General features: G+C 47.1%; 1 protein-coding gene across 3 annotated transcripts in view; it reads right to left on the minus strand.

Moving 5' to 3' along the window:
* Positions 1 to 16,763, minus strand: part of METTL22 (methyltransferase 22, Kin17 lysine) — a 256,306-nt gene that overhangs the window by 21,111 nt on the left and 218,432 nt on the right. For all 3 annotated transcript variants that reach the window (XM_077275255.1, XM_077275254.1, XM_077275253.1), the window contains one exon: positions 14,003 to 14,168. In XM_077275255.1, coding sequence (XP_077131370.1) covers positions 14,003 to 14,168 — 166 coding nt within the window. The remainder of the gene's footprint in view (positions 1 to 14,002; positions 14,169 to 16,763) is intronic.

Raw genomic sequence — 16,763 nt, forward strand, 5'->3', positions numbered from 1 at the left:
GACTCCCGTATTTCCAGACGGAGACTTGAATATGTGGTTAAATGGAAGGGCTATGGTCAGGAGGATAATTCTTGGGTAACTGCCTCTGATGTTCATGCCTCGGATTTGGTTCGTGCCTTTCATAGGGCTCATCCAGATCGCCCTGGCGGTTCTTGTGAGGGTTCGGTGCCCCCTCCTTAAGGGGAGGGTACTGTTGTGTATCCGCTTTTTGGGCTCCCCTGGTGGTTGCTGGTGGTACTGGTGACTTGTTTGCACTTTGCTGCTTCTGTTCACCTGCTTCCATCAGCGTTTGGGAGTTTCCTATTTAGCCTTGCTCTCCAGTCATTTCCTTGCCGGTCATCATTGTAACCAGAGCCTTCGGTTGCATGTTCCTGCTACTAGTCTGCTGATCAGCTAAGTGGACTTTGTCCTTTTGTTTTGTACCTTTTGTCCAGTTTGCAGTTTTTGTAATTCTCTGTAGCTGGAAGCGCTTGCGGGCTGAAATTGCCACTCCTGTGTCATGAGTTGACACAGGAGTCTTAAAGTAATTTCAGGATGGTTTTTGAAAGGGTTTTCAGTTGATCGTGAAGTCCTCTTTTGTATCCTTCTGCTATCTAGTAAGTGGACCTCTCTTTGCTAAATCTACTTTCATACTGTGTATGTCTTTTCCTCTTAATTCACCGTTATTACATGTGGGGGGCTGCTATCATCTTTTGGGGTATTTCCCTAGAGGTAAGCCAGGTCTGTTTCTTCCTCTACCAGGCGTAGTTAGTCCTCCGGCTGGCGCGTGGCATATAGGAAGCCGTAGGTATGCTCCCTGGCTACTATTAGTTGTGTGGTAGATTTAGCTCATGGTCAACTCGAGTTTCCATCACCCGAGAGCTCGTTCATTATTTATATGTTTCTTACGTTCCCTTGCCATTGGGAACCATGACACATCAGAATGTGAGTATGTACTGTTTTTTTTTTTAACTTTTACAATGGTAACCAGCGTAAATATCGGGTTACTAAGCGTGGCCCTGCGCTTAGTAACCCGATATTTATGCAGCGCCCCCACCGCCGCAGGGCCGAGGGGTACCCGGTACTGGGGGTGTACCCGGTGCCGGGCCTCTGAGTCTCTGCTCTGGGGTTGTCACGGTGGCTAGGCCCCGGTCCATGACCCTGCCGTGGGGCGCACAGTAAATAAGTAAGGAAAGATGTGAATGGTGGTGATAACGGTGCAGTTGTGGGGTGCAGGTCGCGGTAAATAACGAGGACACCAGGTTGCAGTCTCTTTACCTCTTTACTGAAGATCTCTGGGTCCTCAGTCCAGAATACGGTTCACCAGGCTGCGCAAGTCCGGCCGGTCCAATGGCACCTCCAGAGTTCTCTTCACAGGTGGAAATCTGTGCCTTCCTGCTTGCGCTATGTGTTGTGGTCCTTCCCTGCTGTGCTTACAGAAAGTCCCCACAACTGTTGTGTCTGTTTCTTAAGTTCCCTCACAACTCGATTAGATGATGTTCTGCTAATCCTCCGTCCCTCCCTGGTGTTCTGGTTGGGACGGCACCCGTTTGACGGGTAGGCTCGGAGCTCTACAGGGACCCTAGAGTCGCCCCTCTCCACAAGTTGCCCCCCAAGACTGCATAGGTGATTTAAGTTAGACAGCCCGCCTTAGACTGACTGTCCTGCCGCTGTTTGGAGTATTGCTTGAAGCTGAATGTTATGATACTCCCTCGGCGTTCCGGCCACCGGTAGTGCGCCTCAGTAGGATGTTGCCTCGGTCTTACAGCACGACTCCTACTGGTATTTCTCCTTTTGCGTGATCTCGTTTCTCACTCAGCACAATCTATCTCGCTTCTAATCCTTCCTTGGGCACCGCCGCTATGCTGAGCAGGCACGGTCCCGTTACGTTCGTTCAAGTTGCCAAGCCTCTGTCAGGATCCCACCCCTGACAGAGACCCTACTGTATTTTCCCCCACAACACCCTCTGCCACAAGGTGTTGCCTGGTTCCAACCCAGTCAGCTTTCTGATCTAACTTCCTGCCTGACCCCCAGTTTACCCACAATGGTGGGGAGTGGCCTAGTGAATAGAACCCTTAGCTCCCCCTGGAGGCCCGGCTGTGAAATGTATTGGTGTCTGTGATACCTGGTCAGATGAACTCCTTCAGTGCCATCAGACGTGCCATAGCTCCCCTTAGCGGCGGAGCCACAGTACTGCAACGACCAGGACTCTGGGGCGCTGCACTCCCCCCTGGTTAAACACAGTACTCCGGGACTGGGAAGAAAACAACAATACAAGTTAGCAAAAAGACATACAGTTTTGTTGAGTGCAATAACAATAAGCATATTTAAACAGGCTTCCCTTTATGGGAGGTGAGAACAGTTGAACGTTACAAAACATGGTTAAATATCATAGCAACATGCTATAAATAACTTGCTTTTACCCAACCGGGTATTCTACTAAGCGCAAAATTGTTGAACAATAATTTAACATTGCCTTTAAGGACATACACTCTGAATCCACTAAAGACCTTCTTATAATCACATTATAAGGCAGGTTAACTTTTACATTCTCCTTCTTTAAATCTGCAGGACCGCCTGTCCTAACGGCACCAGACCTACTGCCTCTCCTTTCTTACAGGACCGCTCCTTTCAGCCCGAGCCTTCTGTCTTTTCAACTACTATACACAGTATAGAGCATAACATTACTTTCAGTTTAAGAGCACTGAGCCATTTCTATATGGCTCCTAGGAGGACTCAGGGTTCACCTTCTATCCCCATTGTCTATCAACATTATCAAGCACTTCCTATAGAACATTAAACTTTCTTCCATCTTTCTCTCGCTTTCAGGGAACATCATCAGCATTTCTTCACAATTAACTAGTTGGATACATATAACTTTCTCATGTAAACATTATCATCACTTTCTTTTGTCAGAACATTATTGCTACCTGTCTTAAAGCAATATCACTGTTTAAGTGCGACAATTGAACATCCCCTTTAAGAGGGGACCAAGTCTCTATGAGGTAGCACGTCTTCTCAAGCTACCAGTCCATACTCAGCAAAGGTTCCAGTGTGGTATCTTCACAAAGAGTCCTTCTTTAAGTAAAACCAGTAGGGAGCACCTTTAATAAGGTGCAAACTATGTACAAAAAGTTTGTATCATGCACTGTTCATGATTGCGGCAGTTCTGGAAACTTTGTGCAAAACTTTAGAAAAATCAAACAAAACAGTAGGGATCCCGGGTCAACAAAAGGATCCCTTTTAGAGTTAACCCTGGACGGGTTTCAGCAAAATCAGGAATCAAACAAACAGTTTGGAAACTATTTACATATTTTGCAGTATCTTTCTTACTGGAACCACGCAGGCGGCAGCACCGGTGGAGGCAACCCCGCAGGATACTGCGCACCACCTGGTACTGCATAAGGGGGAGTGTTGTCCCATCTGGGGGTCTGCGTCCCCATCGTCTTCCGCTCTGGCACAGCAGGAACACCGGTCACCTGAGGAAGCGCCTCCTTGGCCACCACAGCGGTGGTGGTATTAATACTGCAGGTCGTGGTCTTTATGATTGTACAGGTGGGGGTGACCACGGTGGTCTGGGTGGTGGTCGTGGGCCGACCACAAGGCGGCACCTTAGCCACAGGGGACGGTTTTGCTGGCACCTTGGTCGGGGATTCCGTCGGCTTCCTCTTGTAAACGTTTAAAGCGAACCACCCCTTCTCTCCAAGGTGCCTGGTGTAGATAACACTGTCCCCTGGGTAGAGGTCCCGGTCAGGGTGGCCCTCTCTGAGATGGGACTCGACATCCCAGCGGTTGACAAAGACCTCTGCGTATAACCCCGGCTCTTTAATGAAGCCCCAGCCTCCACGGAGCTTAAAGTCAACTACAATGCCCTGCCTGCGCGGGGCCTGGTGAGTGGTGGGGTCCTTGCGGGCCCGGTCCTTGACCGCCAAATCTTTTTGATGGTGGGTCTCCAGCCCAGCCTGGTGCTCCTTTTCTCTCTCCCTCCACTGCTGCTCTAGCTGGACCTGATATTCTTCCCAGCTTAGGGCCTGTACCATCTCTCCCTCCTGGGTCTTCACCCCGGGGAACCCCATAAGATTGGATCCGGGATTCACCCAGCGGCACACTGTGCGCTCCGCGCGGACCTCACACAGCAGGGGAGTGGGTGCGATCGGGGCTCTCATGCGGTGTTCCATGCCCGTGGCCTCCTCCCACGGTAACAGGCGTTGGAGTCTATGGGTCCCAGGGAGAGGGGGTGCTGCAACGGGGCCCACTAACAAATCTTCCTCCGGCAAGACAGGGTTGGTGGACTCACCAGCCGGCGTAGGCTCCACCTCCACGACGGGTCCCGCTGGCTCCGTCGGCGAGAACTCCGGTAGCAACTCTAGTGTCAGGAGGCCTTCTCCCGGCGCCACCTGGTGCGGAGCCCGGGCCTTCACGCTCAGCTGGAGGAGTTGATCGATTAAACCCTCCATCTCAGTCCGCAGAAAACCAGTGCTATCCACGGAGAATTGGCTGCGGTGCTCATCCGGGTAGTTGGGGGAGACGTCTGCTTCAACCCCACTTTCGGGTTCGGAGCTGCTGGCCATGGCGTCCTCCACGTGGGTCGCTTCCTGGTCTTTTTCCCGCTCTCTCCTTCGTGGGCGGTGTTGTTTTCTCGGTCTCCGCCCCCCATTAAGGATCAGGAGGCGGATCTATGCTGCTGACGGACACGTCCTCACGGTGCAGAAATATTTAGACTGGGCGGCCATTACCCTTCGCGCTCACCAGCTTGTCTACGCCTACTCCACGCCCCTCTTCTCTTCCTGCGCTGTAATGGCGGCGGATTTTTGGCGGCAAATGGCGCAGCACAGTCCTTGCAATAAAGTACAGTCCAAACACAACAATTCACAGTTCCAAAGCACACATGACCTGATTCCTCAGGCTTAAGTAGATCCTGTTCGTGACGCCAAGTTTGCAGCGCCCCCACCGCCGCAGGGCCGACAGGTACCCGGTACCGGGCCTCTGAGTCTCTGCTCTGGGGTTGTCATGGTGGCTAGGCCCCGGTCCGTGACCCTGCCGTGGGGCGCACAGTAAATAAGTAAGGAAAGATGTGAATGGTGGTGATAACGGTGCAGTTGTGGGGTGCAGGTCGCGGTAAATAACGAGGACACCAGGTTGCAGTCTCTTTACCTCTTTACTGAAGATCTCTGGGTCCTCAGTCCAGAATACGGTTCACCAGGCTGCGCAAGTCCGGCCGGTCCAATGGCACCTCCAGAGTTCTCTTCACAGGTGGAAATCTGTGCCTTCCTGCTTGCGCTATGTGTTGTGGTCCTTCCCTGCTGTGCTTACAGAAAGTCCCCACAACTGTTGTGTCTGTTTCTTAAGTTCCTTCACAACTCGATTAGATGATGTTCTGCTAATCCTCCGTCCCTCCCTGGTGTTCTGGTTGGGACGGCACCCGTTTGACGGGTAGGCTCGGAGCTCTTCCGGGACCCTAGAGTCGCCCCTCTCCACAAGTTGCCCCCCAAGACTGCATAGGTGATTTAAGTTAGACAGCCCACCTTAGACTGACTGTCCTGCCGCTGTTTGGAGTATTGCTTGAAGCTGAATGTTATGATACTCCCTCGGCGTTCCGGCCACCGATAGTGCGCCTCAGTAGGATGTTGCCTCAGTCTTACAGCACGACTCCTACTGGTATTTCTCCTTTTGCGTGATCTCGTTTCTCACTCAGCACAATCTATCTCGCTTCTAATCCTTCCTTGGGCACCGCCGCTATGCTGAGCAGGCACGATCCCGTTACGTTCGTTCAAGTTGCCAAGCCTCTGTCAGGATCCCACCCCTGACAGAGACCCTACTGTATTTTCCCCCACAACACCCTCTGCCTTAAGGTGTTGCCTGGTTCCAACCCAGTCAGCTTTCTGATCTAACTTCCTGCCTGACCCCCAGTTTACCCACAATGGTGGGGAGTGGCCTAGTGAATAGAACCCTTAGCTCCCCCTGGAGGCCCGGCTGTGAAATTGGTGTCTGTGATACCTGGTCAGATGAACTCCTTCAGTGCCATCAGACGTGCCATAGCTCCCCTCAGCGGCGGAGCCACAGTACTGCAACGACCAGGACTCTGGGGCGCTGCATTTACCCTGGTTATAAGTGAACACATCGCTGGATCGGCGTCACACACGCCGATCCAGCGATGACAGAGGGTGATCAGCGACCAAAAAAAGGTCCTGATCATTCCCATCGATCAACGATCTCCCAGAAGGGGCTTGATCGTTGGTCGCTGTCACACATAACGAGATCGTTAGCGGGATCGTTGCTACGTCACCAAAAGCGTGACGTTGGAACGATATCGTTAACGATATCATTATGTGTAACTCAGCCTTAACAGACAGCTCAATCACCCCTTACATGCCACAGTTCATCTTTTTACATGCTGCTTTTGCTAATGATAGAAGGAGATTACTCCCTCAGTTCCCCAACACCATTGTGAAGAGCCATTTGTTGCTCCAGTAACTAGAGGTCTAATCTTTGCCTCCTAGTCTGCCATAAATCAAAGCCTAATAGTACCATCTTGTCGGCTGACTGTATAACACAGACAGGCTGGATAATGCAATGCACTATGCAAGTATTGCATTGTATTATTTAGAAAATCAGATTAAGGCTATGTTCACACTGAGCGTTTTTGCTGAGTTTTTTATGCTAATTTTCTGCTGCTTTTTACAATACCAGCAAAGCCCATGAGATTTCAGAAATCTCATGCACACACAATTGCTTTTTAGTCATCAGGATTTTGTGCATTTCAGCATTTTTTTTACATAGAGAATGTCACTTTCAGTGTTTTTTCAGCATTTTTGCAGCGTTTTTCATCCATTGACTTGAATGGATGGTGTAAAAACGCTGCAAAAATGCAGGTTGACTTTTTTCAGCGTATTTGCTGCAGAATAGTCAAGGACAGCAAGATGTGACCTCACACTCATCCCTGCTACATATAGATCGCAGATTGCACGATGCAACCAAGCAGCCTGTCATCCAGACGCCCGAACACATAGTGTTTGCCATGCTGCCATGTGCATGAGACCGCGGAAAACACTGCTTCTGATAGGCAGTTAAATCACCCCGCCGGTCAAACAGCAGCAGTTGCCACGCTGTCAAAAGACAGCGTGAGCAAGCAGCTGTGACTGGAGAAAAAGTTTACCTCCGGTCACTGGTGTCAGCTGAGGGGATTACTGCTTCCATCAGCCGACACCTGCTGCGGCTAATAACAGCGAGAGCGGGAGCAGCTGATGGGAGTATTCATTAGCCGGCTCCTGTGCTGTAAATAAATAATTATAAAAAATAGGGAAACCAACCCATTTAAGCAGCTAGGCAAAACTCACCCAGCCAGGCAAAAATCACAGATGGCGGCTTCAATCCTCAGCTGTCAGCAAGGCTGGTTATCAAGAGCAGAGGGGTCCCCACGCCATATTTTTTAATTATTTAAATAAAAAAAAAAAAAAAAACAGCTGGGGGCTTGTGTAGCGCCCCCACCGCCGCAGGGCCGAGGGGTACCCGGTACCGGGCCTACGGGTCTCTGCTTCTGGGGTTGTCACGGCGGCTAGGCCCCGGTCCGTGACCCTGCCGTGGGGCGCACAGTGAATGATAGGTGTGGATGTTGGTAGTGGTGGTGCGGTGCAGTAAATAACGAGGACACCAGGTTGCAGTCTCTTTACCTCTTTACTGAAGATCTCTGAGTCCACAGTCCAGAATACGGTTCACCAGGCTGCGCAAGTCCGGCCGGTCCAATGGCACCTCCAGAGTTCTCTTCACAGGTGGAAATCGGTGCCTTCCTTCTAGCGCTATGTGTTGCGGTCCTTCCCTGCTGTGCTTACGGAAAGTCACCACAACCGTTGTGTCTGTTTCTTAAGTTCCCTCACAACTCGATTAAATGATGTTCTTCTAATCCTCCGTCCCTCCCTGATGTTCTGGTTGGGACGGCACCCGTTTGACGGGTAGGCTCGGAGCTCTTCCGGGACCCTAGAGTCGCCCCTCTCCACAAGGTGCCCCCCAAGACTTCATAGGTGATTTGTGTGAGACAGCCCGCCTTAGACTGACTGTCCTGCCGCTGTTTAGAGTATTGCTTGAAGCTGAATGTTATGATACTCCCTCGGCGTTCCGGCCACCGGTAGTGCGCCTCAGTAGGGTGTTGCTCCAGTCTTACAGCACGACCCCTACTGGTATTCTCCTATTGCTTGATCTCGTTTCTCACTCAGCACAATCTATCTCGCTTCTAGTCCTTTCTTGGGCCCCGCCGCTTCCCGGAGCTGGCGCGGACCCGTTACGTTCTTTCCAATGCCAAGCCTCTGTCAGGATCCCACCCCTGACAGAGACCCTACTGTATCTTCCCCTACAACACCCTCTGCCACAAGGTGTTGCCTGGTTCCAACCCAGTCAGCTTTCTGATCTAACTTCCTGCCTGACCCCCAGTTTACCCACTATGGTGGGGAGTGGCCTAATGAATAGCACCCTTAGCTCCCCCCGGAGGCCCAGCTGTGAAATGTATTGGTGTCTGTGATACCTGATCAGATGAACTCCTTCAGTGCCATCGGACGCACCGTAGCTCCCCATAGTGGCGGAGCCACAGTACTGCAACGACCAGGACTCTGGGGCGCTGCACTTGTATTCTCAGCTGCTCAGAAAAGGTACATCTATTTGGCTATGTGCACATGTCAGGATTTTCTGAAGAATTTTCCTGAACAAAACCGGACTTTTTCTGCAGGAAATCCGCATGTGTTTATGCATTAAATAGCTGGAAAATCACAAAAAATCTGCAAAATTAATGAAAATGCTGCGTTTTTTACCGCAATGCGTTTTTTTTGCGGAAAAAGACGCATCACTTGCACAAAAATTGCAGAATACATTAAAAATGATGGGATGCTTATGTATGCGTTTTTTTAAGCGATTTTCCCGCAGAAAACGGCTGAAAAAAAAAAAAAAATCGAAAAAAACATGGAAAATCCTAAACGTGTGCACATAGCCTTAGCTTAGCACTTTGCCCAGCTCTTCCCACTTGCCCTGTAGCGGTGGCAAGTGGGGTTCATATTTGTGGTTTGATGTCACCTTTGTATTGTCAGGCGACATCAAGCCCACGGATTACTAATTGAGAGGCGACTATAAGACACCTATCTATTACTTATCTTATAGTTATATGGTATATAAAGACACAGCCAGAATAAAGTCCTTTATATGAAAAAAAAACAAAAAAACCTTTTACTTTTTTTTATTTAAAAATAACAAACACAGTTATACTCACCCAATGCCTAGTTCCACTGAATCCATTGTCTCCTGTAATAAAACAAAAATAAAAAACAACCATATCCCTCACCTGTCTGTCATTCTGTTCCACGCCGTTATCCATGTCTGGTGATAAATAGTTTTCAACCTGAACATGCCAAGATGCAAGAGTCCAGGCTGAGAACCACTAATGAATGAGCTGCTGTGATGTCATCGAGGTTACCTCCGGTCACTGAGGCTGCAATGACCTTGGTGAGATGTCTGCTAGCATCGTGAGAAAATCACATAGTGCAGAAAAGAGTTCACCGCAGTTCAAATTCACAGCAGTGAAATTCTCCCGGTGAACTCGCCTCTGCACCGTGCGACTAGCGGACATCTCACCAAGGTCACTGCAGTTCAGCTGGGAACGCAGCCTCAGTGACTGGCAGTAACCTCGATGACGTCACCGCTAGTCACTGATGCTGCGCTAGTAGCAGCTTATTTCCCAGTGGTTCTCAGCCTGGATGGTCGCATCTTGGCACCGTTCAGGTTGAAAACGGTTTATCCCCCAGACATAGATTACAGCGTGGGATAGAATGACAGAGAGAGGTGAGGGATATTGTTTTTTATTTTAATTCTCATGCAGGGGACAATGGTGTCACTGGAAGTTTGGTATAATCAAGATTTATTAAAGGAGTCTGTGTCATTCTTTCAATTAAAAAAAAACAAAACTTTATTCTGTGTGTGTGTGTTTTTATATAATATGACTATGGGGTTAGTAATGGGGGCATCTTATATGCGCTTCTCCATTACTAACCGCTGGGCTTGATGTCACCTGACAATACAAAGGTGACATCGAACCCCCAACTATTACCCCACCTGCCACCACTACAGGGCAATTGGGAAGACCGAGGCTAAGTGCCAGAATTGGCACATCTTATAGATTCGCCTTTTTCTGGGGCGGCTGAGAGGTGATGTTTTCAGCCTGGTGGGACCAATATCCATGACCCCTTCCTAGGCTATTAATATCAGCCCACAGCTGTCTGCATAGCCTTTTGCTGGTTCTTAATCATAGGGGGACTCCCACATCATTTTTAAAGGGGTCTCCATTTTAATAGCCAGTAAAGGCTAAGTATACAGCTGTGAATTGATGTTAATAGTAGTGTTGAGCATTCCGATGCTGCAAGTATCGGGTATCGGCCGATACTTGCTGTATCGGAATTCCGATACCGGGATTCCGATACTCTTGTGGTATCGGGTATCGGGTATCGGAACAACATTTTATTTTAATTCTCTCTTTTACACATTTTAACATTGTTAAAATGTGTAAAAGAGAGAATTAAAATAAAAAATATCGCTATACTCACCTGTCCGACGCAGCCGGGACCTCAGCGCAGGAACCGGCAGCGTTGTTTGTTTAAAATTCCCGCTTTTACTTGGTTACGCGAAGTCCCGGCTTGTGATTGGTCAGGGCGGCCATGTTGCCGGGCCGCGGACCAATCACAGCAAGCCGTGACGAAAATACGTCACGGCTTGCTGTGATTGGTCCGCGTCCCGGCAACATGGCCGCCATTAACCAATCACAAGCCGTGACGTCACGGGAGGCTGGAAACGCGCTCATTTTAAAAAGGGCGCGTGTCCAGCCTCCCGTGACGTCACGGCTTGTGATTGGTTGCGTCGCGGTCAACCAATCACAAGCCGGGAGGCTGGACACGCGCCCATTTCAAAATGAGCGCGTCCAGCCTCCCGGCTTGTGATTGGTTGATCGCGGCGCAACCAATCACAAGCCGTGACGTCACGGGAGGCTGGACACGCGCCCATTTTAAAATGAGCGCGTGTCCAGCCTCCCGTGACGTCCCGGCTTGTGATTGGTCAGGGCGGCCATATTGCCGGGACGCGGACCAATCACAGCAAGCCGTGACGTAATTTCGTCACGGCTTGCTGTGATTGGTCCGCGTCCCAGCAACATGGCCGACCTGACCAATCACAAGCCGGGAATTCACGTAACCAAGTAATAGCGCGATTTTTAAACAAACAACGCTGCCGGTTCCCTCGCTGAAGTCCCGGCTGCGTCGGACAGGTGAGTATAGCAATATTTTTTATTTTAATTCTTTCTTTTACACATTTATATGGTTCCCAGGGCCTGAAGGAGAGTTTCCTCTCCTTCAGACCCTGGGAACCATCAGGGATACCGTCCGATACATGAGTCCCATTGACTTGTATTGGTATCGGGTATCGGTATCGGATTGGATTCCGATACTGTGACGGTATCGGCCGATACTTTCCGATACCGATACTTTCAAGTATCGGACGGTATCGCTCAACACTAGTTAATAGCCTTGGAAACTCCATGGGTATTACCCCCTTTCCAGGCTATAAACATCAGTCCGTCGGCCCACGACATTTTTTTCAGAAAAATAATTTTAATCATTAAATACATGTACAGTAAGCTGCACACACTGTACTAATTCTATAGGTCACTGACATCTATATATCTATCTATTCTATGTGTATATAGTGTATCTATTCTATCCTGTTGAGTCTTGCTGTGATTTTACTGTATGCGGCTGCTGAATTGCCGGCTTTTCAAAGGATCTAGAGGTATGGTTCCAAAGAAAGTAGTTTTTTTTTCCTCTGTGGGCACTCAACTTTAGCAGCATGCACAGAGACACAAAATAGCCCCAAAAATGCATGAAAAAAGGCACCAAAACTGCAACAACAAAAAACATGCATTTTGGCGCAGCTTCTTTACTGACAGGAAGTCAGGCTTTGCTGCAGCAAAAATGCCCAGTGTGAACTTACCCTAATACATTTTCAAATTTCCCTGCGGGACTAATTATGCAAATTGTCTCTTCAGAGAGGAAGAGAGCTAGAACTCTAATGCCACCTATTGGAAGGTAGCAATCCTACAAGTTAATGTTGACCCTTTGACGAGCCTTGTCACATGACTTAGGATAATAGCCAAACCAGAATCTCAATTTGCAGACACTGTGTTTCGGGGTACTGCCCCTCGTTAGTGCAAAGTGGAGATCTGGTTTGGTTGTGTGAGAGGCGTCAGACCGTTATCCACGAAGTGTCATTTCTCCTTGCGGAGATCGACATGCTAAGCATGCTGAGATGAGGAGACTTAAAGCCGCAATGCTCCTCTGGGTAATATGCTAATTATGAAAATTCAATCTAATGTAATAAAATTCAAAATGTCCAAGATAAATGCACATAATCGTGTATCGCCATATCAGTGATGACCAGTACAATAAAACTACACTATTTATTCCATATGGTGAAGACACCGGAAAAAAACATGAAAACCTATTCCAGAATTTCCAAATGGTACCAATAAAAGATTCAGTTCATTATGCGAAAAATCAAGACCTCATAGAGATCTGTAAACAAAAAAAATGCAAAAGTTATGGCTTTGAAATGTGAAAAATTAAAAAATACCAGAAATGCTGTGGAAGCCTAATGGTATAATCTCCATAGATGGTATAACAAAAATAATTTCAGATTGCATTTAACAGCCCCTAATTTGGCGCACATGGTATTTTGCTAATCTGAAAACCATGGTGACTCTGATTCAATTAGAACCCAAGTACAGTCGAGGTAGTCCTGTCCGACTATGCTAGACTTAGGTTTACAGATGGCAGTAAAAAATGGCCATTGTACTTTTTAAGCAAATTGATCTCATATGAAAGATAACAGGCAATCTGAAAATCACATTATGTTGTCTCACCTCTGAAAATTTACTCCAAAGTGCTAGACAATGGGTGTCTCACTTACTTTCTGGAGGATTACGGGAAGAGGGTAGAGAACTTTGACAGACAGGAGAGCATGAGCAGAGAGAAACTGCACACAGGTATAACAAGAGGACGCTTTTCAATTGGGGCAGCACAACCACTAAACAAAGGCCGGTGCAATATATACATATAAGATATAGATATAATGAGGGAAATTAATATCCTTTGCTATTATAAAATATAATTCATCCATTGCTTTACTTTTTTCAGTTATGGTTTCCAAAGTGCAAAGGGATAATAAAAAAGGAATAAAACGCAACAAAACTGGCTGTGTTTTTGATTCGGGATTGGAAAAATATGCAGTATACTATACTACCTAGCTCACTAGATGGAAGCTAAGGGAAGGAATAAAACAATAATTGCTTTTATCACCATTACATATAGGAGACAATGTCAGCCCCCCCCCCCCCCCCCCCGTACATGAAATAAGATAAAGGGGGTTCTCATGGCTATACGGGCCGTTAAGTTTTAATTCTGTTGTTTAATCAAAATGCACTCTTTTATTTCCTCAAAGAATGGGAAACAAAGGGTTAATATTTATAGCCTTTGTTTGTAATGGTTTAACTGGCTCCAGCCGGTTTGTTTGGCGCCGTTTCTACGGGCCATGATTGGTGGATTTATTTTTAGCAGGCTCTTGTGCTATATAAGGCCGTGCTGAGGTGTTTTTTTCTGTCAGAACCAACGGTTATTTCTCTGAAGCAAGGAAGGTTTTTCCCCACCCCCCTCCCTTTTCTTTTTCAATTCTTTTGTCGTGAGTTTATTTGAAGGAAAATCGCCCCTTGTTTGGGGCGGATTGGTCATTGGTAAAGTTTAATGATTATTTATTGGATTATTTATTGAAAGTTTGAGATTTATTTAATTGATGTAACCCAAAATAAAACTCACGGCCATTTTTCATCCATTAAAATTTGTGTCTGTGTCCTTTATTTATTAAGAGTTTAATCGGTCCTGTATGGCCAATGCAAAGACTGTATACACGTACTGTGTGCACATAGAGTGCTGGAACAAAATCAACCTACCAAGTGCTGTCGCTCATAGCAGAAGAATTGTGGAAAGACGGGTTTGATTTCGGTCGCTGTCCACTTCAGCTTCCCATCGCTGATCTTTTCAAAATTGTTCAAGCAGTTTCGGAAATGATTATAGGCATCACATGCAATGTCCATACACCTTAAAGTAAAGTTATACCTAAAAGACAAGGATGGAAAAAAGATTAACCAGATGCACAGTGGACATGAGCTTTCTCTTTATGCAGTGTTAAAATATGTTGCCCAGGAATATGATCACAGAGTTACATTTTTATATGTATACACACACATTATACACACACACACACCTTATTTATGAACTTATTTTTTACTTAAGTCAAATCAAGCGGATTGCAAAATTTAAAGTACAAAAATAAAAATTGCCCATAAGTAGAAAGGGGGTAAAGCAAGCTTACAGTCACAGTAAGCTGTATATATAAATGAATACGGCATGAATATATATATATATATATATATATATATATATATATATATATATATTTTATATTAAATATTGTGCATATATATGTATATACAGTTAGGTCCATATATATTTGGACAGAGACAACATTTTTCTAATTTTGGTTATAGACATTACCACAATGAATTTTAAACAAAACAATTCAGATGCAGTTGAAGTTCAGACTTTCAGCTTTCATTTGAGGGTATCCACATTAAAATTGGATGAAGGGTTTAGGAGTTTCAGCTACTTAACATGTGCCACCCTGTTTTTAAAGGGACAAAAAGTAATTGGACAATTGACTCCAAGGCTATTTCATGGACAGGTGTGGGCAATCCCTTTGTTATGTCATTCTTAATTAAGCAGATAAAAGGCCTGGAGCTGATTTGAGGTGTGGTGCTTGCATTTGGAATGTTTTGCTGTGAAGTAAACATGCGGTCAAAGGAGCTCTCCATGCAGGTGAAGCAAACCATCCTTAAGCTGCGAAAACAGAAAAAACCCATCCGAGAAATTGCTTCAATATTAGTAGAGGCAAAATCTACAGTTTGGTACATCCTGAGAAAGAAAGAAAGCACTGGTGAACTCATCAATGCAAAAAGACCTGGGCGCCCACGGAAGACAACAGTGGTGGATGATCGCAGAATAATCTCCATGGTGAAGAGAAACCCCTTCACAACAGCCAACCAAGTGACCAACACTCTTCCGGAGGTCGGCGTATCAATATCCAAATCTACCATAAAGAGAAGACTGCATGAAAGTAAATACAGAGGGTTCACTGCACGGTGCAAGCCACTCATAAGTGTCAAGAATAAAAAGGCTAGACTGGACTTTGCTAAAAAACATCTAAAAAAGCCAGCACAGTTCTGGAAGAACATTCTTTGGACAGATGAAACAAAGATCAACCTCTACCAGAATGATGGCAAGAGAAAAGTATGGCAAAGGTGTGGTACAGCTCATGATCCAAAGCATACCACATCATATGTAAAACACAGCGGAGGCAGTGTGATGGCTTGGGCATGCATGGCTGCCAGTGGCACTGGGTCACTAGTGTTTATTGATGATGTGACACAGGACAGAAGCAGCCGAATTAATTCTGAGGTATTCCGAGACATACTGTGTGCTCAGATCCAGCCAAATGCAGCCAAACTGATTGGTCGTCGTTTCATACTACAGATGGACAATGACCCAAAACATAAAGCCAAAGCAACCCAGGAGTCTATTAAAGCAAAGAAGTGGAATATTCTTGAATGGCCAAGTCAGTCACCTGATCTCAACCCAATTGAGCATGCATTTCACTTGTTAAAGACTAAACTTCAGACAGAAAGGCCACAAACAAACAGCAACTGAAAACCACCGCAGTGAAGGCCTGGCAGAGCATCAAAAAGGAGGAAACACATCGTCTGGTGATGTCCATGAGTTCAAGACTTCAGGCAGTCATTGCCAGCCAAGGGTTTTCAACCAAGTATTAAAAATGAACATTTCATTTAAAATTATTGAATCTGTCCAATTACTTTTGGTCCCTTTAAAAACAGGGTGGCACATGTTAAGTAGCTGAAACTCCTTAACCCTTCATCCAATATTAATGTGGATACCCTCAAATGAAAGCTGAAAGTCTGAACTTCAACTGCATCTGAATTGTTTTGTTTAAAATTCATTGTGGTAATGTCCATAACCAAAATTAGAAAAATGTTGTCTCTGTCCAAATATATATGGACCTAACTGTATATATATATCTATAATATAACGGTGGGAGCGTCACTCTGTCCGAAGCCTTTATAGACTGCGCAAGTGCGACGCACCGCGCCTGCGCAGTCTGGACCAGAGTGACGCAGCCGAACTTACTTATCCCCCCCAATATACCGCCCATGGGGGCTCCACACACCCGCGTATCCCCCATAATATAGCGGCCATGGGGACTCCACACACACCTGTATCCCCCCTAATATACCGGCTACAGGGGCTCCGTGCTCTGCAGCTCCAGTCAGGGTAGCTGTAGAGCCCAGCGGAGCTCCAGGACCTTCGATGATGTCACCACCAGCATGTGACCAGTGACGCGAGTGGGCGGAGTCAGCCCTCGCTGTGCTGGCTGCAGGGGTGCTGTATCCATTATAGCCAGCACCGCACTCAAGCAGTAAGTACAGCCGCCCGCACTCAGCACAGCCACGCCCGCACTCAGCACTGACACGCACAGCCACGCCCGCACTCAGCACTGACACGCACAGCCACGCCCGCACTCAGCACAGCCGCCCGCACTCAGCACAGCCACGCACAGCCACGCCTGCACTCAGCACAGCC

This window comes from Ranitomeya variabilis, chromosome 7 (genome assembly GCF_051348905.1).
Source record: "Ranitomeya variabilis isolate aRanVar5 chromosome 7, aRanVar5.hap1, whole genome shotgun sequence".
Classification (NCBI taxonomy): domain Eukaryota; kingdom Metazoa; phylum Chordata; class Amphibia; order Anura; family Dendrobatidae; genus Ranitomeya; species Ranitomeya variabilis.